The sequence below is a fragment of the Zalophus californianus genome, chromosome 16, assembly GCF_009762305.2.
Source record: "Zalophus californianus isolate mZalCal1 chromosome 16, mZalCal1.pri.v2, whole genome shotgun sequence".
NCBI classification, from domain to species: domain Eukaryota; kingdom Metazoa; phylum Chordata; class Mammalia; order Carnivora; family Otariidae; genus Zalophus; species Zalophus californianus.
Window position 1 is genome coordinate 10512797 of NC_045610.1, and position 27926 is coordinate 10540722.

General features: G+C 45.6%; 1 protein-coding gene across 1 annotated transcript in view; it reads right to left on the reverse strand.

Moving 5' to 3' along the window:
• The window catches only part of SPECC1 (sperm antigen with calponin homology and coiled-coil domains 1), a 200088-nt gene extending 173289 nt beyond the window's left edge, over window positions 1-26799 (reverse strand). The window contains exons 1-3 of the mRNA XM_035724673.1: window positions 26681-26799; window positions 16809-16979; window positions 7908-8043 (exon numbers count right to left, since the gene is read on the reverse strand). Coding sequence (XP_035580566.1) covers window positions 7908-8043; window positions 16809-16955 — 283 coding nt within the window. The 5' untranslated portion in view covers window positions 16956-16979; window positions 26681-26799. The remainder of the gene's footprint in view (window positions 1-7907; window positions 8044-16808; window positions 16980-26680) is intronic.
• Between the last annotated feature and the right edge of the window lie 1127 nt (window positions 26800-27926).

Consider the following 27926-nt stretch of genomic DNA (forward strand, 5'->3'; position numbering starts at 1 on the left):
CAGGACTTTACTGACATGAGTACCAAGTTCAAAACCTCCTCACACCGGGGCTACCCCGGGCATTGCCAGAGATAAACTCATTTCCTGGTCCCTCGATGATGGGGGGATAAAGAGAATTCAGTACTTACATCCTATAGAATATGACTCAGCCTTTAAAAGGAAGGAAATTTCACACAGGGTACAATATGGATGAAACTTGAAGACACGCTAAGTGAAATGAGCCGGTCGCAGGACACACGCCATATGATTCTACTTATGGGTTATCGAAAAGACCCAAACTCTTCTCTGTGTGGAAGCACAGTCGAACGGTGGCTGTGGGGGGCTGGGCAGAGGGGGGCTGGGAGTTGCTGTTCAGTGGGTGCAGGGTTCCAGAGATCTGCCCTACAACATCATGCCTATAGTGAACAAGACTGGGTTGCACGCTCAAAGATTTGTTATTTAAGATTCGCATGCTTAAAGATCTCATATTAAGTGTTCTTACCACGATAAAAAAATGAATTAAATGTAGAAAAAGATAGAAAAAAAAATGGAAATGCCGAATCTGAAATGTTAAACTTTCTTTTTTTGCCACCAAATGTATTCATCAATAAATGATCCATGTAATATTAATGAAAAAAATGAAAACATAAAAAAACCTCATTCCTGGCAGTCTGTGATTTTTTTGCAGCCTCTCATCCCCAAACAGATGGAGTGCCCCCCTCCTCTGCCCTCAACAACCACAGGGCCGCCGAAAACTCGCAAGCGAAATCAACACACCCTTTATTCCGAGCCTCCTTTCTGAATGTCCCATCACTTCCGAGGCTGAATGACTCCCACAGCTTCCTTTTCTAGCCAGTCTGTTCCTTTTCCCACATTTCCGGAATCTGTGGGCCAGGAGCTGGTGGGGGTGTTGTCCCCACCCCCAACTGTCACTTTGCAGTGGTCTCGTCTCCACCCTGCGAAAGGCACCCCCTCCATCTCTGAAGTTTTCATGCTGTGAGACCCGGCATCGTCTTTCCTCCCCTTGTCATCCACTGACCATCCCCCAGCCCAGTCTCTCGAGTCCCCCACATCTCGGCTCATGAGACCCCCACCCCCACCCCGTGCCAGGGACTGACCCACCCACCCTCTGGCCTCTCAGTCCCGAGACCTCCAACATCCTTCTACCTCTACTCTCACGCCAGCAAGCCAACCCGTGCCACATTCTCTCGGGCTCTGTTTCCTCATGGGCAAGTCCTGGTCCCGATATTTACTAAGCATGAACTTGCACAGTCTGCGTAATCTCTCTGATCTATAAAGTGGCAAGGACAGTGATGATCCTGGGTCCTCGGGTTATTGTAAAGACTCAAGGAGATAATATGTATCAAGTACTTAGAAGAGTGGTGAGCACACAGTGTACAAAGGATGTGAGCTATTGGTAGTGATTCCATTAACAGAGGGAGATGATGGAGGAAGAAAACAAGTCTCCCCGTCCCTGGCAAATGATGTGGCAGAGGAAAGAATTCGGACTGGGTGTGAGCCCCGTTTCTCCGCATGTAACTTGGCAATAAGAATATCCACTTTCTGAGTTAGAGGAGTTAGTGCCTTCTCACGTCAGAGCGGACAAGCATCTTAGGTTGGAGCCTAAGGTACGCTGGGTCTGATGCAGGTTACTGGGGAATGGATGGGCACGTGGGCGGGCAAGGACACCGATGCCTTTTTGGACGTGAGCCTGCCTTGACGCTGGAATGTCTCCCGAGATGTCTGAGATTCTGTGAGCATTAACACAGAGCTTGGCCAAGGTGCAGCTGGCTCCCTTCACTTAACGTTGAGAAAACACCGATAGCCGTTTAAAATAATGCCATTCTTTTCATTCCCATGTGTGCCATGTATAGAATCGTCTAAATGAACACTTTTGTGCAGCGCCAGTTTTTATAACGTTCATCGGTGTGGCTCCAGGAACCTCCCTCTGGCCGAGTGCTGTCTCCAGAAGGGACTGGTGTTCAGTGTCATCCCTTGGGCACCCATCAGGTCTCACCTGTGAGCAGAAATCTGACCCTCCATCTACCTCAAACCCACTGGGAGAATCAGCAATCCCTACTCTGAGGTATAAAACCCAAAGGATCAGGAGCAGGGACTCAGACAGCTGTTTGCATACCCATGTTCATAGTAATGTTCTTCACAGAATCCACCAGGTGAAAAGGACACAGATGTCCACTGATGGATGAATGGATAAACAAAATGTGGTGTATGCATACGATGCAGTAGTCTTCAGCATTAAAAAGGGAAGGGAATTCAGGAACGCATGGGTGGCTCAGTCAGCTAAGCGTCTGCCTTAGGCTCAGGTTGTGACCTGAGTCCTGGGGTCGAGCCCTGCGTCGGGCTCCCTGCTCAGCATGGAGTCTGCTTCTGCTTCTCCCTCTCCCTCTGCCGCTCCCCCGGCTCAAGCTCTCTCGCTCAAATAAATCAAATCATTAAAAAAAAAAAACCCATCAGGAGAGTTTAGAGCTGTTGAGTCTACCCTTCAAAGTATACCCAGAAGTCAATTGCGGCTCCCAGCTCCACGGCTACAACCCAGCCCAGGCCACCTCCTTGCCAGCCTCTGGTCTGGCCTCCCACTCCATTCACCCGCGCTCAGCAAGCAGCCAAGCACTCCCTTCAGAATGAGGAAAGATCATGTCACTCTTCTGTTCCTTGGCCTTTCTGCCCTGGTCTCCCACTGCTGTCCACCTCGCTCATGGGGCTGAAGCCATGGTAGCCTCTCACTGTTCTTGGATGGGTCACCCCTTTCTACCTGGCCGACTTCATCACCTGTTCCACATCTTGTCTATGTGGCTCTGTGAACACAGGTGTCTCTGTCCTGCTCACTGATAATTCCTTTTTCCTACAACAGTGCTGGGCACATAGCAGGCACTCAAAAGTATTTGTTGAATTAATGAATGAGTAAAAAGGAGGATTGTTTCTCAAGTCTGGTAGTTACAGGGTTCCTAAGAATCCAGGCTCAGAGCAGAAGGGCACAGATGACTTTTGGCAAGGCTGCCATCTAGTGGCTGGATTCCTTTGTAGCTTTGTGGGCGCGCACATTTCCTGGGACCCTGGAGATGAGCCGCAGATGGGGTAAGCAGGGAGGGCAGCTGTCTACACACAAGGGACCACTCCGTTCTCTAAATCTACCCCCCTAGGGTAAGATGAGATATACACAAAGGGCACCTTAGGGAGAAAAGGAAGAAGAACATATCTGGGCTGTAACGCAGATGGGTAGATAATATTGATCTAGAAAATCAGTAGGAGTGGATGTTGGGTGTGGAAGCTTCGGGTGGGCGTAGGAGTTACAAAGTCAAACTCGTCGGGCCCTTCTTTCATTCTTTTTCTTTATGGCTCAACATGGAGAGAACTGATGGAAGTCCAGTAAAGTCCAGCATCCAATGGGGGGTGCCTTTTCTAATACACTAAATCATTCCCATCTTTGTCTCCATGGTAGTGAGATTTAAAAACCTGCACCTATTACTAGTACCAGCACTTTTGTTTCCCTGTTTCTTGTGTGTGTAAAAAAAACAAAATGTGACCGGTATTCAAATGACCACCTCATACTCCTGGACCACTGTAGGGGTGGGAGCACCTACAGCCCAGAAGCACTGGCTGAGGGGCATCATCACCATAAGACCCCACAGTTTGGCTCATGGGCAGATGCACGGGTCTGGATTCACCATGAATGATGCAGTCTGGGGACACATGACAAATGCACAAGAGCACCAGCTGTCCAAAAGCTGATTTAAAAAATTGTTGAGGACTGCCTACACTTAAAAATAAATTTCCAGAGACAAAATGTAATTTTCAAATTCAACTCTATTAATTCAAAGGACATAATTTCATTGGAATAAAGAAGGGGGTAAACTGAATTCGAATGGAAACTATAGGAATAACAATTTTACCTTGCATGCCAATAGCCCATTACAGTTTACGAGGACAGACAACATACTCAAGATCTTTCTCTTGACGGACACCACCACGTAGCAGATATGCAGGTATTTCCTTAATTTGACAAATAAGCATGCTAATGCCCTAGGGGGTGTGGGAGTGAGCCCACTTTAGGAGCCAGGATTAAACCCAAGTCTTTCTCTGGAATCCTGAACAAAGGGAGGACATGCTGTGATCAAATAATTAAACAGCTCATCAACAAAATGGTTAATAAACACCACAAAAGGCAAGTAGAAGAGGAAGATTTGGTTAAGGCAAAAAAAAAAAAGTTTAAGTTATGACCTGTATTTTACTCTGTTTTTAATTTTTAAAGCATTGTATGTATGTGTTTAACAAATTTCAAACAGTATAGAAAGAACTAAGATGAAGTCTTTCCCCCCACCACTTTCAATTCTGGTAACTCCTCAAAGATAACCATTTTTAATCCCTCCAGGAAAAAAAGTTATGATTTCAAATATTAATGTATACTTTAAAAAAAAATCAAAGCAAATGAGATCATGCCATAAGCACCATGTTCTTTTCCCCACTTTATAACGTACTTTGATCTTTCCCTATTGGTACATACAAATCTACTTTTCATGGCTGCATACTATTCCACTGGACCAAAATCGCATTATGCAACCAGTTCTGTACTGATACACGCTTAGGTGTTGCCAGTATTTTACAATTATAATAATGCTGCAGCATGTCCACATGTATTGCCATCCTCTTTCAAGTAAATCAGTAATATTAAATGCCAAGGAGATCCTTGGTGGAAGATTATACATATTTCATATGTAGACAGATATTATCAAACTATCCTTGTACATTAACTATAGGTGGGGTCCTGGCTCCCTGTGCCCTTATTAACACCAGAAATGCCTTTAATGTTTGCTCACTGATGAGAGGATATAGTATACCCAATTCTTGCCGTTTTTTATTGTATTATTTTTCTTTTTCTTATTGATTTATATAAACTCTGTGTAAATACGCCTTTTGTTACCTGTATCGCAAAAACTTCCGCTTTTTACAGAGCAAGTTTTTATATTTACGTGATTTTTTTTTTCATCTTTTCTTATACGGCTATTGGGTTTGTTCTGACTTGGAAAGGGCCCTCCAAGGCCAAGACTACAAGTTGACTCTGAGGTTTTCTCTTTGCACGTTCATGGTTTCGCCTTTTAAGATCGAACTCTCTCATCCACTTGGAATTTATTTTGATGACAGGAATGAGATCAGGATCCAGCTTTATTTTTTCCTAAAGACCCAATCAGTCATTATTTTCCAATGAATTATCTAGCTTGATATAAAATGCCACTTTTATCCCATTCTATCCTATATATATATACTACCCTAGGTGTAACCTGGACTTTCTCCACTGTTCCACTGAATTGCATATCTATTCTCCAGTTCCAAGATGCTTAAACTTAGTCCCTTGATTACTGTGTTTTAGAGATTTTTCTGGTTATTCTGGAATATTTAGTCTTCTAGATGAGGGCTTATCAACAGAGGCACTATTAACATTTTGGGCCGGATAATTCTTTATTGTGGGGGCTGTTCTATGCGTTGTAGGATGTTTAGCAGAATCCCTGACCTCTGCCCACAAGATGTCAACAGCAGCCCCCTAATAATGACAAACATATCTGTAGACATTGCTGGTTGTTCCTTGGGTTAGGGTGGAGGGCAAAAGGCCCCCACTGAGAACCACCGTTTTGGATAAACACAGTTACCGTTTTACCAGTGTTTGCGCTCCCAGTCAATTCCCACTGATACCCTAATTGGGATGAAAATGAATTCATAGAATAATTTAGACAATGTTATTATCGTTAAGATATTATACTTATTAAATTCAATCTTTATTATATTTGACCTTCCTATTCAAGAACGATGTGTATCCTTCTTCTTATTTACGTCTTTTATGTCCTTCAAAAGAGTTTTAAGATTTAAAAAAAAAAAATGTAGGCTAGGGGCGCCTGGGTGGCTCAGTCATAAAGCGTCTGCCTTTGGCTCAGGTCGGCTCAGGTCGTGACCCCAGGGTCCTGGGATCGAGCCCCGCATCGGGCTCCCTGCTCGGCGGGAAGCCTGCTTCTCCCTCTCCCGCTCCCCCTGCTTGTGTTCCCTCTCTTGCTGTGTCTTTCTCTGTCAAATAAATAAATAAAATCTTTTAAAAAAATAAAAAAAGTAGGCTCTTGTAATATTAAGTTTATTCCTAGGTATTTTACCTTTTACATTCCTTTATAAAGAGGATCATTTCTTGTGTTACTTGTCTCTTCTAACCAGTCATTGATAAGAAAGCTATTTATATTTGAAATTCTATAACCAACAACATGCTAAATTCCTATTGTATCTCATAGATTTGCAGGACATTCTAAGTTTTTTCTAATGATACAATTTTCAGGAAATTCTAAGCATTTTTCTCAAGTACAATGTTATCCTCTGCAGAAAATCATCATTTTGTTTCCTCATTTCTGATATTTCTGTAGCTGGAGATCTCCTGTCTCACTGCCTTGGCTAATACTTGCAGAAAAATTTAGATGGCAGTGGTAATGAGGCAATGTTGAATCATTCTTGACTTTAATGGGAATACTTCCAGGATTTCACCCTTGAGGACAGTTCCAGCTTTGGCTTGAGATACATATATTTTAATCCCACCAGAGAAGTATCCATACATTTATAGTATACCAAAAGTTTGTTTTTATATCTGAAAGATTGCTAATTTTGCCAAACACGTCTTCCATCTCTATGGAGATGACCAGTGGTTCTCCTTTGGTCTATTAATGTTGTAAATAGATTATATTCCTGAATTTCTAAATACTAACACATTCTTGGAGAGCATAAATCCAGTTGGTTGTGATCTACACTATTATTCTTTTAATTTCTCATTGAATTCCACTTGCTAATATTTCGATCCCACATTTTTACCTCAATATTTGAGAGTGAGAGGATTCTGTTATTTTTTTTAGCAGTGTGTTGTTAACTTTTGGAATTAATGTTTAGGCTGGCATGATAAAAAGAAGTTGTACTTTTACTTGTTGTATTTTTAAAACCAAATGTCTGTATTTAGTACGAAACCAGTCCTTCAAATAGTATAACCATTGTATAGAAATATGAGGCCCTTACATCCCCCCCCAAAAAAAGTCATATATACTCTTTGTAGATTCAACTTTTTGAAAACTGAGTAAATTAAAATACACCTTTGAAAGCTAATCTGGGTTGTGGTATTTTATGCAGAATGCAAAAATCATAAGTATACTACTGTTCAACCTCCATTATACATTAATAATGACATATTTCAGCTGTTTCCCCATCTTAGACAATTTAGCAATGCACGGAGATCTGCATTATAACAGTTGGACCATGGAAATCTCAGCTCTCTTATATATGTGCGCCCAAAGAAAATTAAATACATTTCTGATGCTTCCCGTGCTCTGAACTCAAATATGATGGTGAAAAAACCTTTTTTCTGATACTCAGAAAACCAGGGAAACAGAAAGTTCGCGGGTTCCCGTGGCCACCACCACCTAAGTGACTCAGAGGGTTTTTCCAGTTTTCCAGAGGATCCAGGAAGGATGTCATACACCTGTCTTCGAGAGGCCTCCCCGCTTCATTCACTCATCTAATGCACCTCACACCAAGACAGCCCCAGAAGGTACAGTGCCTTTCACACACGTGATGACAGATGGACTGCTGCAGGGACAGAGGGAGCCACAGTCTTCTTCATTACCTGTTGTTTCTTGTCTGTCTCCTCACTAGATGTAACGTCCCCGTGGGCGGGGACATTGTTGCCTAAACCCCCGTCTTGGCCCAGAGTGAGGGCCAGTAACACACATCTGATGAGGGGAGGGATGCAGGAATCATGGAAGGTTTTTCATATCGCCAAGATGAATGGCTTGCTTAGGTTCCTCCTGCCTGAGTCCTTCCCACCTGGGGTCTTCCTGCCTGGGGCCCACCTGGGGCCCCCCCACCTGGGGTCTTCCCACCTGGGTCCTTCCTACCTGGGTTGCTCCTCAGGCGGCTCTCAGCAAGCTCAGAGATGGCTCCAGCTGTCGAAGTCTTTTTCAGTCGAACCACCCCGGAAGCGGCGGTACTTCCTGGTTTGTTGAGCATGTCCTCACTACTGGCCCTCTTGAGCTAAGAGGTAGAGGGAAAGACAGAGGACGAAAACATACATTATCAGTAAGGGGTGCAAAAACCAAGAAAACACTGAGCGGTACCACCTGCCCAGTGGTTAAGATGAAGTAAAGACACTTGGGCGAGCACGATCATGTGCAGCGGAAAAATGCAAACCCAGACAAACCTGTGTCTATCATATACAGGTCCAAGTATGATCTTCCACTACTGTTTCAAAGAATATTATAAGATTATGAATATTACCCATCATGTCACACTTCAAATAATGAGTTTTTTTTTTTTAAACCTGCTTTCCTGTTTTTGTTTTTTAAAGATGGGAGCCGATGAAGAAAGAACTGTGAGATGCACAAAAAGCAAGGTAGGGTAATGCACAAAAAATTCAAGGACAACAAAAAACAGCTTAAAAATACGTATCTCAGTTACAGAGATGTATGTGTGTATATATGTATACATACATATATATACAAGCACATATATATGGAGGGAGTAGAAGGAAAAGATAGAAATGATCTGAATTTGTACCATGTGCTCCACACCAGGCACTCTGTATATGATCTCACACAGACAACATGTTCAGAGGGAAGAGAGGAACCTTCGGGAGGCCAGAAGAACACCGCTAATGGAGGACAGAAAGAAAGCAGAAGAAACCTCTTCCCTGTCCCAAAATCAGCATAACAAACATTTGTTGAAAGGAATTAAAGTCTAAGAGCGGGGAGCCCCTCAATGAGCTCACAGTTCTGGCTCTGGTAAATTACATTCAGGGTTAATGAGAAACACTGCAAATATATTTTCTCAACCATGCTAAGTCTTCTGGAAAGAATATTTCTGAAGAGGCATAGTACTAGAAGGCTGGAGCCAGGCAGATGCCCGGAGCCATCCCAAAAAGATCTGACATCTGGAGAAAGCAGGATGAAAAAGGAAAATGAGGGGTGGGTTGTAATTTGGGCAAAGCCCTGGTTCCGCCCCTGCAAATGCTAGTCTACCTTTTTCCTTTCCTCCCCATTGTTCTTTCATAAAATTTTTTATTGTGATAAAATATGCATAAAAATTGCCGTTTTAAAGTGTACAATTTGGTGGCATTAAATACATTCCCATGGTTGTGCAACCATCACCACCATCCACCTCCATAAGTCCGAAGTGAGACTCTCTCTACTCATGAAAGGGTAACTTCCCGTAGCCCACTTTCTAAAAGGGGGAAGATGGCAAAAGTCTTAATATTAGCCCAGAAATTCTGGTCAACGTCTTTAAACAAATTATTCATTTTAAAAACAAATAGCTAATATCAAAACGATGATTTGCATGCACTTCCAGTCCCTAGAAGTGAGCAGAACTGTATTTTCTGGCCAATAGTACAGACCCCTAGTTTAACAACAAGACTAAACAAGGCACTTTGGTCATGGAGAAGTCCCTCGAAGTCACTCAACTGCCCTTCCTACAGGGGCCCCATCACTGTTTCTCTACCTCTTGTCTCAGAGTAACAAGGGTCCCTGCACCCAGTTTCTCCAGCCTCTCAAATTATGTCAGGTCACCAGTGAAATATGTGTTTAGTACTAAATGACAATAGTTCATGATGCCAGCAACTTTTTCTCAATAGAAAAACAAAAAAACAAATTTATTTGCTCTGCCTACAAGCATGCCCAGATGCCTCCGTGGGTCCCCAGAGAAAATCAGTTCTGATTTTAGATTTTGAAAATTCCGTGCACAACACGTCAAATGTAAAAGGGAAATCCTTGCAGTTAAGGGAAATTTCTAACGCAGCAATGCAAATGATATGCACTTGGTTCTGCTGACCTCTATCTGATTCTCGGACAGAACGAAAATCAGTAAGTCTGATGCGGAGTGTGGAATAATCAAACTCCACAGCAAAAGGCCGGGAGAGCAAAGGTTCGGTCTGCAAACCAGAATGGGAGGAATCCAACAAATGAGAGGGCAACCCCGGCCCTCCCCCGTCCCTCCTCCCACCACTGAAGCTGCCTCCTGCAATCCCACCCACAGCTCCCACCCACCTCCAGGCTCCGTCCCCTGGGCGTGGCCCACAGGGGGCGAACTTGCTCCTCCCACTCCCCCGTTTCCCTAAGAGCCCGGTCCTTGGTCCTTGGTGAGATGACAGGCGGAAGCCACAGAGTACCGGAGTCAGCAAGCAGTGGGAGACTTAGCCCTTCGTGGTCCCACTCTGTGTTATAAAGAAATGTGAATCCGCCCGTTCCAGGCAGAAGGACGCCCCAGATGTGTTATGGGCCAGCAGCAGGCTATCTCCTTCCCGCGCAGTGTGGGGAGTTTGGGAGGCAGCAAGGCATTTACAGGGGGGCACCTTCCACAAGCAATCCCATCTGAGGACTTATTGCTCGGAAGCTCCCCCAGGAGGCAGCACATACAGACTAAAAGCTGGTCCTTCTTTTCCTCTGCAGCAAACTCCTTCCTCTTTCGCTCTGTTTCGGCGGCGACATCAACGTCAGACACGGAAAGCTACGAGTCTTGGTAATTCTTGGTCTGTCTCTGTTCACGGCTGCGCTTTGGGCTTTGTTTGCTGGTCCCTGAATGCGACTTGGGCACCGCTTGAGGTTTCTGGTTTGTTACAGATGATCACTGGGGCAGGTATGCACTTCAGGTGTTACTTTGATATGTTTAATAAGCATTTTCAATAATGCTTTCACTGATATTTAAGCTGCTGAGCACCTGCACATGAAAGCTTACAAAGGGAAAAAGTTTAAATAGCTCACAGATTAATGTAACTAAGAAATTCCTCTGGATTCCACAAAGATGGGGGGGGTTGGAATCTGAAGCTCTCTAAAATCACACGTAACCTAATCCCATCTTCAAAGGTAGAAACCGGGTTATGATTGGAGCAGTGGCTGTCGAACTCGGGGGTGCATGAGAATCCTTGGAGGGCTTGTTAACATGCAGACTGCTGCCGGCACCCCAGCCTCCAATCTGCCCCCCATGCCAGCCCCAAGTTTCGGATTCCCACGGTCTGGAGCAAGGCCTGAGAATCTGCATTTCTAACTGGTTCCCAGTTGGTGCTGCTGATGCTGCTGCTGACCTGGGAACCACACTCTGAGAACCAATGGTTTAGCACAGCACTGTCGATGGAAATACAACACCAGCCGTGTATGTCTAGTGGCCACATTAACGAAGTGAGAGGGAAGGAAAAATTAACGTTAAGAATATATTTTCTTATGGTGCAGCCACTCTGGACAACAGTATGGAGGTTCCTCAAAAAGTTGAAAATAGAGCTACCGTACGACCCAGCAATTGCACTACTGCGTGTTTACCCCAAAGATACAAATGTGGTGATCCGAAGGGGTATGTGTACCCCAATGTTTACAGCAGCAATGTCCACAATAGCCAAACTATGGAAAGAGCCAAGATGTCCATCAACAGATGAATGGATAAAGAAGATGTGGTATATATATACAATGGAATATTATGCAGCCATCAAAAAACCCCCCAAATCCTGCCATTTGCAACAACGTGGATGGAACTATTATGCTAAGTGAAATAAGTCAGTCAGAGAAAGACAATTATCATATGATCTCACTGATATGAGGAGTTTGAGAAACAAGACAGACGATCATCGGGGAAGGGAAGGAAAAATGAAACAAGATGAAACCAGAGAAGGAGACAAACTATGAGACTCTTAATCTCAGGAAAGAAACTGAGGGTTGCTGGAGTGGTTGGGGGTGGGAGGGATGGGGTGGCTGGGTGATGGACATTGGGGAGGGTATGTGCTATGGTGAGCGCTGTGAATTGTGCAAGACTGATGAATCACAGACCTGGACCCTTGAAACAAATAATACATTATGTGGTAATAAAAAAATTTTTAAGTTTTTAAATTAAAATTACAAGAGAAAAATATAAATAGTGATTGTAAATATTAAATTTTCAATAAAACATTTAAATAAAAATGTATTTTCTTAACACATTCAAAATATTATTAGTGTAAAATATATTAATGAGGCATTTTACATTTTTTTGGCACTGACTCGTCACAATCGGGTGTGTATTTCACACTTAAGGCACATTTTTTTTGAAGATTTTATTTATTTGTTAACAGAGAGAGAGAGAGAGAGACAGCAAGAGAGGGAACACAAGCAGGGGGAGTGGGAGAGGGAGAAGCAGGCTTCCCGCGGAGCAGGGAGCCCGACATGGGGCTCGATCCCAGGACCCCAGGATCATGACCTGAGCCGAAGGCAGACGCTCAACGACTGAGCCACCTAGGCGCCCTTAAGGCACATATAATTTTGACATTTCAAGGGCTCAGCTGCCACCCGTGACCAGTGGCTAGCGTATCAAGCAGCACAGGTAAGGAGTACTCCTGGAGAATGATTACGTAAGACTGGGTCCCCAAGCCTCATGCAGAACATGCCTAAACTACCCTGCTTTCTGAGGGTGGGGGGCTCTGGCCCCCCTGGCCACAGGAGATTGGCCAGGGTCAGTGTATGACTCATGCTTAGCCAAGCAGAGACCTTTCCCAGTTTTTTGCTTGTTTGATTTTTTTTTTTTTTTTAACAAATGAGAAGTAAGCAAAGGTGGTAATTGCAAGTAAGCAAAGCAGCCAGGTCTTCCAAAGGATGTGGGGTGCGCGAGGAGGCTGGCAGCCATGCTTTGTAAATACAAGCCGCAGGAGAACAGACGTCAAGAGGCGAAGGAGCAGGGATGAGCGACAGAGAAAGTGTTCTGGCATGTTCTGGTTCCTGGTGCCGGCCTCTCTGAGCTCCAGTCTTGCACCTCTGTTCTACCCCCAGTGACATGGGAACCTAGGATCTGCGCGATCCACTTCTTTTCTGCTGAAGCTCCTCAAGCCACTGCTTCGCCATTTGCAACGAAGGGGGTCCTGACTCGTAGCCGTGGGCCTTATTAATGGCCAGAATGAAGTGGCCTGTCCACATCAGAGCACCCAGGGCTTTCCTTTCCCACACTGGGCTTGAGCAGCCCACGGAAGACCTACAGCAACATCCTCCGGACCATCTGGGCTCCTCACCCCTCACCCGGTTCTTACACTGCTCCTGCAGCTGTGGCCAGTACTCGAAGTAGGGCATTTCATCTCACTTTGGTGGCTTTGTTTCAGTTTTCCTATTTGTGACTAGCTCAAATATAGCTACCCATCCCATATGTATCCACTTACTATAAAACAAGTATAGTAAAGATGGCAACTGTACCATCCAGGTGGCTGGTGTATGGGTGTCACTGTCATTCAACATCTCCGTGCACTTGCCATTTCCATAGTAAACTATGGAGGGAAACAGATCCTTTACCCGTGGCTAGAGGCGGGAAGGGGAGAATGGTCAAAACGCAGAAACACAATGAGGGCTAGAAAGGCATAGGCTTGGTACGGCTCCTTCTGCTACCCCTTCCCTCAAACGCTTTCTCTTTTATAGAGTTAAGTCCTGGAGACCCCAAGCATCAGAGATGACAACATGGATATTTGCTTTTCCCCTGACATTTTCCCCGTGGAACAAGTTTCCAAAAATGTTTACCTATCGGGCAGAAGCAGCCACCATTTCATTGTCCTTAGGAAATCCACCTGAGCTTCAGATCTTTTTTATTAAACACTGCTTTAAAAAAACATTTTGATAGATTCCAGAAGCTCTAATGGTCTGAAGTATATGTATTAATTTAAAATCTGTATGAAAAATGTCTCCCTGAGGCGCCCGGGTGGCTCAGTATGTTAAGCGTCTGCCTTTGGCTCAGGTCATGGTCCCAGGGTCCTGGCATCGAGTCCCGCGTCGGGCTCCCTGCTCAGCAGGGAGTCTGCTTCTTCTCCCTCTCCCTCTGCTGCTCCCCCCTGCTTGTGCTCGCTCTCAAATAAATAAATAAAATCTTTAAAAAAAAAAAGTCTCCCAAATATGCTATGGGTCAAAGATAATAAAAATAAAAACCATGGAAATAATGGGCAAGTCCAGGGTAATAGAATGATAAACAAAATTATGTGTAGGACATTTTGTCCGCATTTACTCCCCACGGCAAATAAGATATTATCTTCATCTCAGAACTCAGGACAACGACGTAGCTTGCCTGAGGTTTCACAGCTAGAAAGTGGTCGAGGCAGGACCCCAACTCAGCCTGGTCTGACCCACCCCAAGACCATGCTCTTCCTTATTCAAGCATTCCATCATACTACCACTCCCAGAAGAGCTGGCGTCCTTGGGCATTTCATAAATACGGAGTGCCCGCCAGGGAACAGGTGCTTTCCTAAGCGTGAGGGACAGAGCGGTGCAAGAAACAAAAGAGCACACAGTCCCTGCCCTCATGGGGCTCCTGTTCTATTCGTTGTGAGACAGACGCTGCCCAAGCAGGTGTGTGCAATGGGAGTAAGAGCTAAGAAGGAAGATGAAGCAGGGCGAGGAGGGTGTATGGGGGCCCAAGGGGCACCTTCCGGTGAGTGCTCAGGGGTGGTATCTGATAAGGTGACATTTGAGCATAGACTTAAAGAAGAACTGGCAGAGGTGTAGGGCTGGGGGTAGGGGGAGGAATGCTCCAGGCAGAGGAGCGGCAAACAGGCTGCTGCAGGGGTGCATATAGCTCATGGAGGGGCAGTGCCACTGGGCACCAGGAGAGCATGTGGCTGGAGCCCGGGAGGAGGGAGGTAGAGCAGAGGGGAGGGCAAGGACATCTGAGAGGGAATGGGATCTCCAGGGCATCACTGGCTATATCAAGGATTTTGCTTTTCAGCCCGAGTGAAATGGGGAGCCCCGAGACGCGATGGGACGTAAGTGTTGAAAGGACCACTCTGGTTTCCGCTGAGAACGGACTGTGGGGTGCAAAGACAAAAGCATAGGGATGGTTCAGGTAGGCCGTGCAAGGAAGGGGTGGCATGAGCCAGGGGGTCCCAAGGGAGGCAGAGGCAGTTGGCTTGACGTCGATTTTGAAGGCAGAAGGGATGACATTTTGCTGATGGCCTGTGGCATGTGAGGAAAGCAGGGCCCCAGATGCGGAATGGCCTGAACCACTAAGAGGGTGAAGTTGCTCAAAGGGCAAGATTCACGGGGGCGTGGGAGGTGGAGGGGAAGGAGTCTGCTTTGGACATGTTACATTCTAGGTGCCTTTTACTTACTTTTATTTTTTTTTTAAATTTATTTATTAATTTTAGAAAGAGAGAGAGAAAGAGAGAGCAATAGCATGCGTAAAGGAGAGAGAAGCTCAAGCAGATTCTATGCTGAGCAAAGAGCCTGACACGGGACTCGATCTCACGACTCCGAGCTCATGACCTGAGCTGAAACCAAGAGTCGGACTTTTAACCGACTGAGCCACCCAGGCGCCCCTGTAGGTGCCTTTTAGACATCTAAGTGGTGATGTCACAAAAACAGCTGGAGGGCTCCTGGATGGAGATGCAAATTCGTATGTCATCCACATGTACAGTCGACCCTTGAACAGCACAGGGGTTAGGGGTCAAAAATGCAGTCAAAAATCATGAATGACTATTGACTCACCCAAAACTTTATTCATAGCCTACTATTGACCAGAAGGCTTACGGGTAACATACACAGTCGATTAACACCTAGTTTGTATGTGATCTGTATTACATACTGTATTCTTATAGTAAAGTAAGCTAGAGACAAGAAAATGTTAAGAAAATACACTTACAGTACTGTACGTAGAAAATATGCAGTTCAAACCCATGTTCAAGTGTCAACTGTAGTATTAAAATTCACAAGAACAGACACTAACGCCTAGAACAACTGTTCTCAACGCGGCCAGTGCTGACCCTCACTCAGGGAGCATGTTGGAAATTTTGGGGGGGGGGCATGTTTAGTCAGCCCCCTGATTGGAGGTGCTACTTGTATTTAATGGGTGGGAAGATGGGGAACCCAGACATCCTACAACACACGTGGCAATCTTGTACACAACGTTGTCCCATATCCCACAGAACTCTCACACGTTCTGCAGACATTCACAGAGGGCGAGCACCTTTTTGTCATTATCTGAGCCTTGAGCATCCCTTGGTTTTACATGGAAAAACAACCTACTTCCTACACAGCTGCCCCATCCATGAGGCTCCAAGGAGCACCTTAGGTCTGTCAGCAGTCACGCTCAAGCACATGCAGAGGCAGATACAGGTTATTTAATTAAACACGAATTGCCTCTTCTTTTTCTTTTATAGTTAGGATGTTATATTGATTTTTCAAGAGTACGTGTGTAGGCAGGTTATACGATCTCTGAATCTCCTCTCAGGATAGTAAGGGAGGCTTTGGGGGTGACACAGCAGCTAGAAACGAGGTGAGACCCCCCCAAACTGCACCCTGGGCCCACCTGACATTAGAAACCCAGAGGATGAACAGGAGCCAGCAATGGAGACCCCGAGGTGCCGCCAGGGAAGGAGGAGACAACGGAGGGAAGGTACTCCCAGACGGAGGGCGTAATCAATCATGTTAACGCTACTGACGGGCAAGTAAGACGAGATGGAGCATTGACAACTCCATGATCAGGACTGGGGAGATCACCAGTGATCTTGACCCCCATCTGCTAGGGTGCTGGGGCAAAACTCTAAACGGAGAGTCTACGTCATTCAGGGCAGGGGAATCTAATTTCTCTGTTAAACATGTTGCACATTTCCTTTCTCAGGCCCAGAGCACCCCTGCTCCCCGCCTTTGCTCTCTTCCTTTGGGTCAGGATGGGCTGGTTCTCCTGGGACCCTCCAGGGAGCCTCCTTCCTGACCTTGACCTGACCTTGACCTTGCTAGTCTTGCTTACTGCCCTCTTCAGTCCTCCCGCCCGGGGCTCCCGGGGGCACCCAGCACCCATGTGCTGGGTGTTTCGGTCTGTACCTTGCTGAGCCGGGACTCAAAAGCCAGCGAGGTGGAAGATTTCGAACTCTTCATGCCTGAAGGGGCCGCAGGGAGGGGCCGTGCACGGTCTGTCCCATGGCTGCCGGCTTTGATGACCGGATTCCAGGGTTTGGCTGCACTCCTCATGTTTGTCCTAGTGAGTCCGTCTTTCTGCACAAGACCGAAAAGAGAAACGTGTGTCCACAACTTGAACATGCTGAGCAACATCACAGAGCTCTCCCCCCATCTCCACGTTCCCACGGTTATCACAGAGATCGAAGGTTTCTCTTTGGCCTGCACGGTGAGTATTCTCTGGAGCTGACACCTTCGCGTGAAGGCTACTTTGTACAATTCATGTAGGCTTTTACCAAACTAGTGAAACTTACCTGCGATATAATTGATGCTCTGACATTACTTTTCAGCCAAATGTCGGCTCCTTCTTGTTCAGGGTATTACTGTATTAGTATATGGTATAATACATACCATTATTATGCTCTGCTATTATACTATATGGCCATATGCTAAATACATATCCCCCTAAAACAGGGCAGCTTGAGTCAAGACATTCTGTGTCCATAAGCCTTGCAGCTTCGGGGTTGACAGGGGCACAACCTACCTAATTTTCAAATGGATCTAAATGAATTACTTGAAAATTGGATTTCACAGAAGCATAGCTTTTTCCTTCTTTCAAGTAAAAATGGGTATCATTTAAAAATGAATGGAGCATATTTTAATTGGCCGGACCTGACATTGTATGGCAGAGTTACCACCCCCCCCCCCGCCGCCCCAACTAAACTGTTTTATGAAAGAAATCTGTGCTAAGGAGCAAGCTGCAGTTAAAGGCCAGAGGGGAGAGCCTGCAGACAGAGGTGTGGAAGGCAGCCTGAGGCTTGCCATCAGCAGTCAGGGTTCTCATTCCTGAGTGAGGAGTGGCCTGCCCTCTCCGGACCTCTCCGAGCCTGTTTTCTTCTATCAGTAGCACAACAACACAGGAGTAAATGCTCTCTAGGGGCTCATTCAGCTCCAGCCCTGCCCCTGCCATTGTGTATTCCAATGACCAAGGGTGTGGCACAGAATACTAAAACCCCAGGTAATGCCGCATCCCTTCAAAGAAACAAACCAGAAAAATGCACTTTAAAAAAACACCCAGTAGGTGACTGACAGCTAATTCCAGGGGCCACGCTCATAGAACCTGGAGGTCTAATGAACTGTCCCCGAGGGAGGGATCCTAGCTGGTGCCAAGCAGCTCTGGGCCCCCTCTCCAGAGCCTCCCCGCATCCGGGTAGATGGCACCAGCCACCTATCGGAAAAACAATAGGCCGCCTCCTCAGCCTAGCTCAGGCTGTGACCTCTTCTGTTCCTGTCTGGAAGACACCAATCCCGACTGACAGTGCTTCTCAGCCAGGACCAGCCAGCTCCTATTCCTGCTTCCAGTGATTCACTGGCGGTGACACCTGTCCAAGAATCCACCTGCAGCTATAGGGACGTGGCTACAGGTGAAGATACGTATATGAAGACTTTGCCGTGTGTTCTCGCCAGTGTTTCTGAAAAAATATCTCCATGATTTCAGTTCTATGATTTAGTGCTGAACCTGATTAGCCTCAGCTTGGTGCCGGATATCGTGATGACTTTTTTTTTAAAGATTTTATTTTATTTATTTGACAGAGAGAGACACAGCGAGAGACGGAACACAAGCAGGGGGAGTGGGAGAGGGAGAAGCAGGCTTCCCGCGGAGCAGGGAGCCCGATGCGGGGCTCGATCCCAGGACCCTGGGATCATGACCTGAGCTGAAGGCAGACGCTTAACGACTGAGCCACCCAGGCGCCCCGATGATTTTTTTTTTTTAATTCCGTGGTACTTCTTGTGTATTTTACTGAGGTTTAGCACCAATTATTTTTCTTTTCTTTCTTGACCTGCGATGCTTAATGCTGGTTTCCATGGCAACAACGAGAGCATTCCTAGATTGGCAACTACACAGTAACTCATCTTATTGGGACTCCTAACAGAAATGAGCCGACATGGCCTGAGTAATTCTTGAAGAGCATGACTGATTACTTTTACCAGTTACTACAGAATCAGCCTGGAACACGTCAGTCTGTCTTTATGAAGATGACGCAAATAAAATATGTTTAATCGAGGCATCCCTATACGTTATGATTATAACTGGTTCGAAATGACTATTACAGGCCTTACTTTATGAAAACATAAGGTGATTCTGCCCAAGACCAAGGTGATTCTTGGTCAAAACTCAAGATCTAAACTCCTCTCTTAACCTCTGGCAACAAATCTGGCCAACAAATCTTCTGGGTAGTGCACCTGGAAAATGTTCAGCCCTTTTTCAAAGACTGATGAGCTACTTGCTCTGAGGCAAAATTCTCAGGGTTACTTCACTTGCATCATTCCTCCTTTCTTTATTCCTCCTAGAAACTTCTGAACCCAATCAAATTGTTACCAGAGAGCGTGTCTCATCTGGACCCCTCCTGTTTGCCATGCTATCCTTTCTCGGCTCCCTCCGCTCTTCTTTTCCCATCATTTTTCCCAGACCAAGCCTTCTATTTTGGACCCATCACCCAGCCAGCGTCTTCCCTTCAAATGCCACCTTCTTTCCAAATTTGAAATACACAGAAATGAGATAATTAATGTCCCACTCATGTGCACCCAGAAGAGAACCCTATAGGTAGGGATGGGACGCCTGGAGCAGTATCGGGCTCCGCAGGATCAGTGCAGCTTCCCAGGGGTGGGTAAGAGGATGAGAGCTGGTGTGTGAGGAAAACACTCCAGTCAGACCCAGCGCTAGCTTTGCGCCCTGCTCTCCCTTCTCATGGCTTAGGACATTACTAAACTTCGCCCCAGCCCTCACCTCCAGCCTGGGCCAGTGTCTTGCCGGTGTTCTCCAAGTTGTCTGGAGACTGACTCTTTTCCCTTGCTCTGCCCATACCCGGCTCTGGGCTCTTCTGGAACAGACCGGAAAGGTTTACGCTCAGAGCTGTCCATCGGCAGTGCTTGGCTGGCTTTGGCCCAGCCCCTCTACCCACTTCCAGGAAGTCCTCCTGCCGGAAGGGGAGCTGGTGCCCATAGGCTCCACTCCCAGATTGCTGCAGACTTTCATGCACCCCACTTCTGACACAGGGAACCAGATCATTACAGTGTGTGAGAGCAACTACGCTATGCTCCTCTGAGCCTGGCAAGGCCCTGCTAAGAGCTCCTCATGGGTAAATCCTCACCATAACCCTAGAAGGTAAGTAAGTATCACCTCCACTTTACTGATGGGGAAACTTTGGCTCAGGAGGGAGAAGCGACTTGCCCAAATCACAGAGTTTATGATGGAGCCAGGATTCAAGCCCAGCTGTCATTGGCCCTTACACACGAGGGATGGATAAGTCCTCTGTGAATTGTCTTTGCTCCCCTGGGAGAGCAGGAAGGCTTTTGGATCCAACGCTTCTGCTCCAAACGCAGCATCACTGTTTGCTGTGTGAACTCGGGCATGCTTTTCCAACATCATGATTCTCAACGTCTTCACCCAATAAAGTGGAGTTATCAGTGCAGATGGAAAGAAAACATGGATACCGAGGGCCAGGCACATAAAAGGCCCTCAACCAATATTAGCTGCCTTTCCTACAAACACTGTTCATTGTGTTCACTGGAGGGCTGCTCTGCTTCATAATCTCAACAATACACAGCAACGGACCCATTAGACCAATTTCAGTGGCAGGAGCCAGACATACCCGATTGAAGGAAAGTGCTCCTTCTGTAAACAGAGCAGCGTATTTTCTTGCAGAAACATGAAAGAAGGGGAGTAGAGAGGAAAATAAACGCTGAGAGCCGACACATTCCCGTCCTGAGAATCGGCCCCAACCTTAATACAGCCTAGCCACTGAGGACACAGGTGTGAATACTGGGTGAATAATAATTTCCTTGTGGATGTGAGTTAGTAACAGAAAATAAATAGATGGGCTCTGGCCAAGTACAAGAAATCAAAAAAAAAAAAAAGATTTGTATTGTTAATTCCTTGATTTCTGCAAATCCTCCTAAACCATCTCAAAGGATCAAGCTGATGAAGGAATTACAACCAGATCTAGGAACCCACCCCCCCTACGGGCGGGAAGAGGGCCTTCCCAGGGGTATCTTTTTAAAATTTTCCAAACATTTTTTTTTTTTATTTCTTAAGTTTTTTTATTGAGGTATATTTGACACAGTGTTACATTAGTTTCAGGTGTACGGCAGAGTGATTTGACAACTCTATACACTTATGTAAGTGTAGCTACCATCTGTTTCATTAAATTACCATTAATAAATTATTATTAAACATTATCAAAATACCACTGACTATATTCTTTTTTTATTATTATGTTATGTTAATCACCATACATTACATCATTAGTTTTTGATGTGGTGTTCCATGATTCATTGTTTGCGTATAACACCCAGTGCTCCATGCAGAACGTGCCCTACCCAATACCCATCACCAGGCCAACCCATCCTCCCACCTCTCTCCCCTCTAGAACCCTCAGATTGTTTTTCAGTGTCCATCGTCTCTCATGGTTCGTCTCCCCCTCCGATTTCCCCCCCTTCATTCTTCCCCTCCTGCTATCTTCTTCTACTTTTTTTTTTAACATATATTGTATTATTTGTTTCAGAGGTACAGATCTGTAATTCAACAGTCTTGCACAATTCACAGCGCTCACCATAGCACATACCCTCCCCAATGTCTATCACCCAGCCACCCCATCCCTCCCACCCCCCACCACTCCAGCAACCCTCAGTTTGTTTCCTGAGATTAAGAATTCCTTATATCAGTGAGGTCATATGATACATGTCTTTCTCTGATTGACTTATTTCACTCAGCATAACACCCTCCAGTTCCATCCACATCGTTGCAAATGTCAAGATATATTCAGAGCACTAAATGAGAAAAATATGCAGCCAAGAATATCCAGCTAGGCTGTCATTGTAAATAGAAGGAGAGATAAAAAGCTTCCAGAACAAACAAAAACTAAAGGAATTTGCAAACACAAAACCAGCCCAACAAGAAATATAGAAAGGGGTCCTCTAGGCAAAGAGAGAGCCTAAAAGCAACATAGACCAGAAAGGAACACAGACAATATACAGTAACAGTCACCTTACAGGCAATACAATGGCACTAAATTCATATCTTTCAACAGTTACCCTGAATGTAAATGGGCTAAATGCCCCAATCAAAAGACACAGGGTATCAGATTGGATTAAAAAACAAGACCCATCGATATGCTGTCTGGAAGAGACTCATTTTAGACAAAGACACCCCCAGATTGAAAGTGAAGGGGTGGAAAACCATTTACCATGCTAATGGACACCAAAAGAAAGCTGGGGTGGCAATCCTTATATCAGACAAATTAGATTTTAAACCAAAGACTGTAATAAGAGATGAGGAAGGACACTATATCCTACTTAAAGGGTCTATCGAACAAGAAGATCTAACAATTGTAAATATCTATACCCCTAACATGGGAGCAGCCCATTATATAAGCCAATTAATAACAAAAGCAAAGAAACACATCGACAACAATACAATAATAGTGGGGGACTTTAACACCCCCCTCACTGAAATGGACAGATCATCTAAGCAAAAGATCAACAAGGAAATAAAGACTTTAAATGACACACTGGACCACGTGGACTTCACAGACATATTCGGAACATTCCATCCCAAAGCAACAGAATACACATTCTTCTCTAGTGCCCATGGAACGTTCTCCAGAATAGATCACATCCTAGGTCACAAATCAGGTCTCAACTGGTACCAAAAGATTGGGATCATTCTCTGCATATTTTCAGACCACAATGCTTTGAAACTAGAACCCAATCACAAGAGGAAAGTCGGAAAGAACTCAAATACATGGAGGCTAGAGAGCATCCTACTAAAGAATAAATGGGTCAACCAGGAAATTAAAGAAGAATTAAAAAAATTCATGGAAACAAATGAAAATGAAAACACAACTATTCAAAATCTTTGGGACACAGCAAAGGCAGTCCAAACATTTTATTTTCTTACCAAGCTTCTTTTCTTTCCAGAAGAGAGTAAGACTTATATTTAAACCGTAACTCATAAATTATATGGCATACAGTAGAAAAGAAATGAGAGAGAGGTAGGGAGGGGAGGAGGGAGGGCAATGGTAACAGCTATTTTAGGAATACAATTAGGTGTCTGGTCCTGGGGGAACATCAGAGCCCACGCACATGTCTCTTGCCTCCTCGAAGCACGTTCCTCCGCTCCTTCATCGCTGCCCTCGGAACCTGTGTTGGAAGGGTTGTTTGGGGGGGCCTCAGATTTATGACCTTTTTAAGGCAAGAGAGCAGAAGGTCGACAGGGAACCCATTCTGGACGATCGTGAAATAATGAGGGTCTGGGAGTGGGAGAGGCACTGAGGTCTTGACTACAAGTACAATAAGCACCAGGAAGCGGAAAGCTAAGGCATTCAAGTCTGAGAACTAACAAAATATGAATGTTCACATAGCTCAATCACCAGGGGACTCGGCAGGAAACAGAACATAAGTGAACATGCTGAAAATATCTGGCTTGAGCTTTTTGGAGCATGTGCTGAGTTTGCTCTGGACCTCCTCCACAGTAGGTCTCAAACTGGCCTGGGTGGTTCTGCCACCGGGGGCCTTTGGCAGTGTATGGATACAGTGTTGGTTGTCACAACTTGGGGTGTGCTACTGGGTAGACCTGGAGATGCTGCCAGACATCCTACAATCCAAAGGGCGGCCCCGATAATGAAGAAGTGTCTAGCCTAAATGTCAGCAGTCAAGGTTAAGAAACTCAGATCTAGAGGAAGAACAAGAGTCCGTGGATGCTAGTTCTTAGACAGGCACCTGATTCATTTCCCATCCAACACTGGAACGTTAACACTAAGAATCTCTTTTGGGAGCAGCTGAGGGAAACCCAGGCTTCAGCTGGAGGCCACAGGAAACTTCCAAGTTTATTATTTCCTGTGGTCTTTAGATGAGAACTCATCCCATTCGCCTTAGATTCCTTCCCGGTAAATAAGCAAAAAAAACAGATCTCCACTCGATATCAGAAGAAAAATGACAAACTAAAATTTATCTCATTAGCAGAAGTCATTTAAAGGAAACAAGAAACAAGAAGTGATAAAACAAAATCTAAACAGAAAAGAACATTTGTACAACGCTAACCACACCATCTCAAACCTGAAAAACAAATAAACAACCCCCTTCAAAAATGAAGTAAGAACTTGTAGAAACCAAGAAATGCTGCCACAAGGCAGAGATCCATAGCAAATAGGGTGTAATCTGGGATACGAAACAGAGTTGGGGTCACTGAAAATGAAACGCAGACCCAAGAAAGAGGCTATAATCTGGGAGCTATATTAAGACAAGCAAGAGCTCAGAATCACTGCCCGGGGCCATCCTGCTGTCTCCAAAGCTGAACCAAGAAGGCAACATCCCAAGCAGTGGATGGCCACTAATTAGTAGTTATTTCCTTACCTATAATGTGGCTTCACATCAAAGAATTAAAAGTGCATGAGCCAAGGCAGGAGAAAAGGAGATGGAAATGAAATACTTCAAGAGCTCTTTCTATAGAAATAGTTTTAAAAAGAGCTATCGAAGGGTAACAAAGAATAAAAACTAGAATGCAGTGCCAGGACCATTCAATAGGGAAGGGCAGTCTTTTCAACAAATGGTACTGGGAAAACTGGATATCCACATTCGAAAGAACGAATATGGATCCTTACCTTGTGCCATAAACGAAAGTTAACTCAAAAGTGCATCAAAGACCTAAATGCAAGCATTAAAATTGTAAAACGCTTAGAAGAAAACAGGGAAAAAGCTTTGTGGTATTGGCTTTGGCAATGGATTCTTGGATATGATACCCAAAGCACAGGCAACAAAGGAAAAAAAATAGATAAATTGGACTACATCAAAATTAAAGACTTTTGTGCATCAAAGGACACAATCAATGGAGCACAAAACCAACTCATGGAATGGGAGAAGATACCTGCAAATCATTTATCTGGTAAGGGGTCTGCTATGGACTGAATGAACGGTGTCCCCCACAGCCCCCTTATTTGTTTGTTGAAACTCTAGCCCCCAGTGTTATTGTATTTGGAGACAGGGCTTTTCGGAGATAAATTAAAATTAAATGAGGTCATAAGGGTGGGATCCTAATTTGATAGGATTGGTGGCCTTGAAACCAACGAGAGGTCTTATGAGGACATAGTAAGAAGGCAACCATCTGTGAGCCAGGAAAGAGTCCTCAGAAAGAACTCAATCAGCCAGCACCCTGGTCTTGGACTTCCCAGTCTCCCTAACTGTGAGAAATAAATGTCTGTGGTTTAAGCCACTTAGTCTGTGGTATTTTGTTACGGCAGCCTGGGAGGACGAAGAAAGGGTTAATATCCAGAATGTATAAAGAACTCCTACAACTCAACAAAAGCAAACGTGATTTAAAATGGACGAAGAACCTGAACAGACATTTCTCCAAAGAAGATATACACATGGCCAATAAGTACATGAAAAGCTATAACACATGACTAATCATTAGGGAAATGGAAATTAAAACCACAATGAGATACGACATCCAACCCATCAGGGTGGCTACTATACACAACAACAACAACAAACACAAAATAACAAGTGTTGGTGAGGATGTGGAGAAACTGGAACGCTTGTGTACTATTGCTGGGAATGCAAAATGGTGCACCCGCTATGGAAAACAGTATGGCAGTTCCTCAAAAAACAAAAAAATAGAATTATCATATGTGGTAAGCCCACTTCTGGGTATATTCCCCAATAACTGAAAGCAGAGTCTCAAAAAGATACTTTACCTCCATGTTCTTAGCAGCATTATTCACCATAGCCAAAAGACAGAAGTAACCCAAGTATCTACTGATGGATGAATGTATAAACCAAATGTGGTATATGACTCCAGTGGAATATGAGTCCGCCTTAAAATGTGATACATGGCACGACACGGATGAACCTTGGGGACACTATGCTAAGTGAAACAAGCCAGTCAGAAAAAACCAAAATACCATATGTATGATTCCGCTTATATAAAGTAGTCAAACTCATAGAGACAGAAAGCAAAATGGTGGCTGCCAGAGGCTGGGGGGAGGGTGGCATGGGGGTTAGAATTCCAGTTTTATAAGGTGAATACAGTTCTGTGGTTGAACGGTGCATAATGCCACGGAATTGTACACTTAAAAACAGTTGCAATGGTAAATTTTTGCATTATGTGTATTTTACCACGATTTAAAAAAAATGTGGTAACAAAAACAAAAACAAGAGTGTAGGAGGGAACTGGAGACTTTCCAGTATATTTAGGTGGAGACACCTTGAGCCATGTTATTTATTTGGTCCCAGTTCTGGACCCTGGCTGGGACAGCAGCTGGGCCACTGAGGAGAGCTCAGAAGGGAACCGTTTTCAAGGGTGTAGGCAGGATTTGGAGGAGCAACAAGGGGAGGTGCAGAGCCCCTGGGCTAGGACCGTTATCACCCCCCCGGCCTGCAGGACTCAGAGGAGGAAGCAGTCGGAACCCAGAAGAGACTGAAAGACAGAAACTGTGGCCTTCAGTAGAGAAACGCAACCAACCCATGGAGACTCATTTTGCAGGGGGCTGGGGGGAAAAAGGCCTCAAACTCATCCTCCTGCGCTCTCTGCAGTCTGTTGCTCACTGCTCTCCTTGGAGGAGAGAGACCGAGGGCAGATGTGGGGGGCAAACAAAGGAAGCGCCGGACACCAGTCGTGTTCCCCCTTGGCCTGGCCCACTTCAATGCCACCTTCTGAAGTGAACTCAAGTATCTCCCCCTCTCGAAACTTCTCCCAGTCCAGGGGGCCTCACAAGGGCTCTGAGACTTGTCTGCTGACTTACCTGCTATGCAGCCGGCCCGTGAGCCCTTCCCAGGGGGCAGCCTCCTGGCATCAGCCCGAGCTTGGCCAACCCCAGCACAGCGCACAGCACAGACCCTGACTAGCCAGCCCCGTCCCCCGACTTCCCCATTTCTATTATCGGCACAGCCTTTGCCTGGCTCTCCCAGACCCGAAACCTCAGTGGCATCGTGGGCTCCTCCCTGGGGCTCCCCTTTCTCTAGCCCATAGCAGCCCAGGCTGGGGGCTGGAACTCCTGCCGCATTTCCTGTAAGAGGCCTGCCTTTCTCTCCAACGCGGACTTCCCTGGGGAAAGTTCCTCCCGAAGCTCATCCCCGGACTCCTAACAGACTTCCCAAAGTCTGTCATCATCTGCAATCACCACTTCCTGCTCCAAACCCTTTGTCTCGATTTATTTTTAAGCTAACATTTATCAACACTGACCATGTGCCAGGCACAACGATCAGCCATCGCCAGAGATGAACTTCTCTAGCGTTCCTAACTGTCCCGGGGCACCTAGTGTCACCCACGCTGTCCAGTCGGTGACAAGTGAGGCTGAGAAGTCTGCTAACTTCCCCAATGCCGACCCAGGCTGTGCCATTTCGGGCTGGGCACCCAGGCCTGGGCTCACGGCTCCTCCTTGGTCCAATTTAAGGGACCATCCAGTGGGGCTTGGCCAAGCCCCCCTCTCCATTTACCCGGATCTTCTCCACCTGGCCAGTGGGCTCACAGTTCTCATCTTGGGGTGTTCACCTCGAGACCTCCCTCTATGAATGTTCTATCCCTTTCTAAACCTGCAGAAAACCCTACTGCTGTCTTCCGGTACTCCCATACCCTGTCCTGGTCTCTCACCTGGAGGCTACAACAGCAACCCCCAGCCAGTCTCTTGGCCACCAGGCCTGGCTCACCTCAGTCAGGAAGCTCTGCCCTGCTCTGTCCCACGGGTGGCTTCCAGCTCCTTTTTTTTTTTTTTTTAAAGATTTTATTTATTTATTTGACAGAGAGAGACACAGCGAGAGAGGGAACACAAGCAGGAGGAGCGGGAGAAGCAGATGCAGGTTTCCCGCCGAGCAGGGAGCCCGATGCGGGACTCGATCCCAAGTCCCTGGGATCATGACCCGAGCGGAAGGCAGATGCTTAACAACTGAGCCTCCCAGGCGCCCCTGGCTTCCAGCTCCTTGAACATGACCCGATAGTTCCCAACGAAGAGCTTTACACTCTCTCTTCCCTCTGCCTGGACGGTTTCCCCA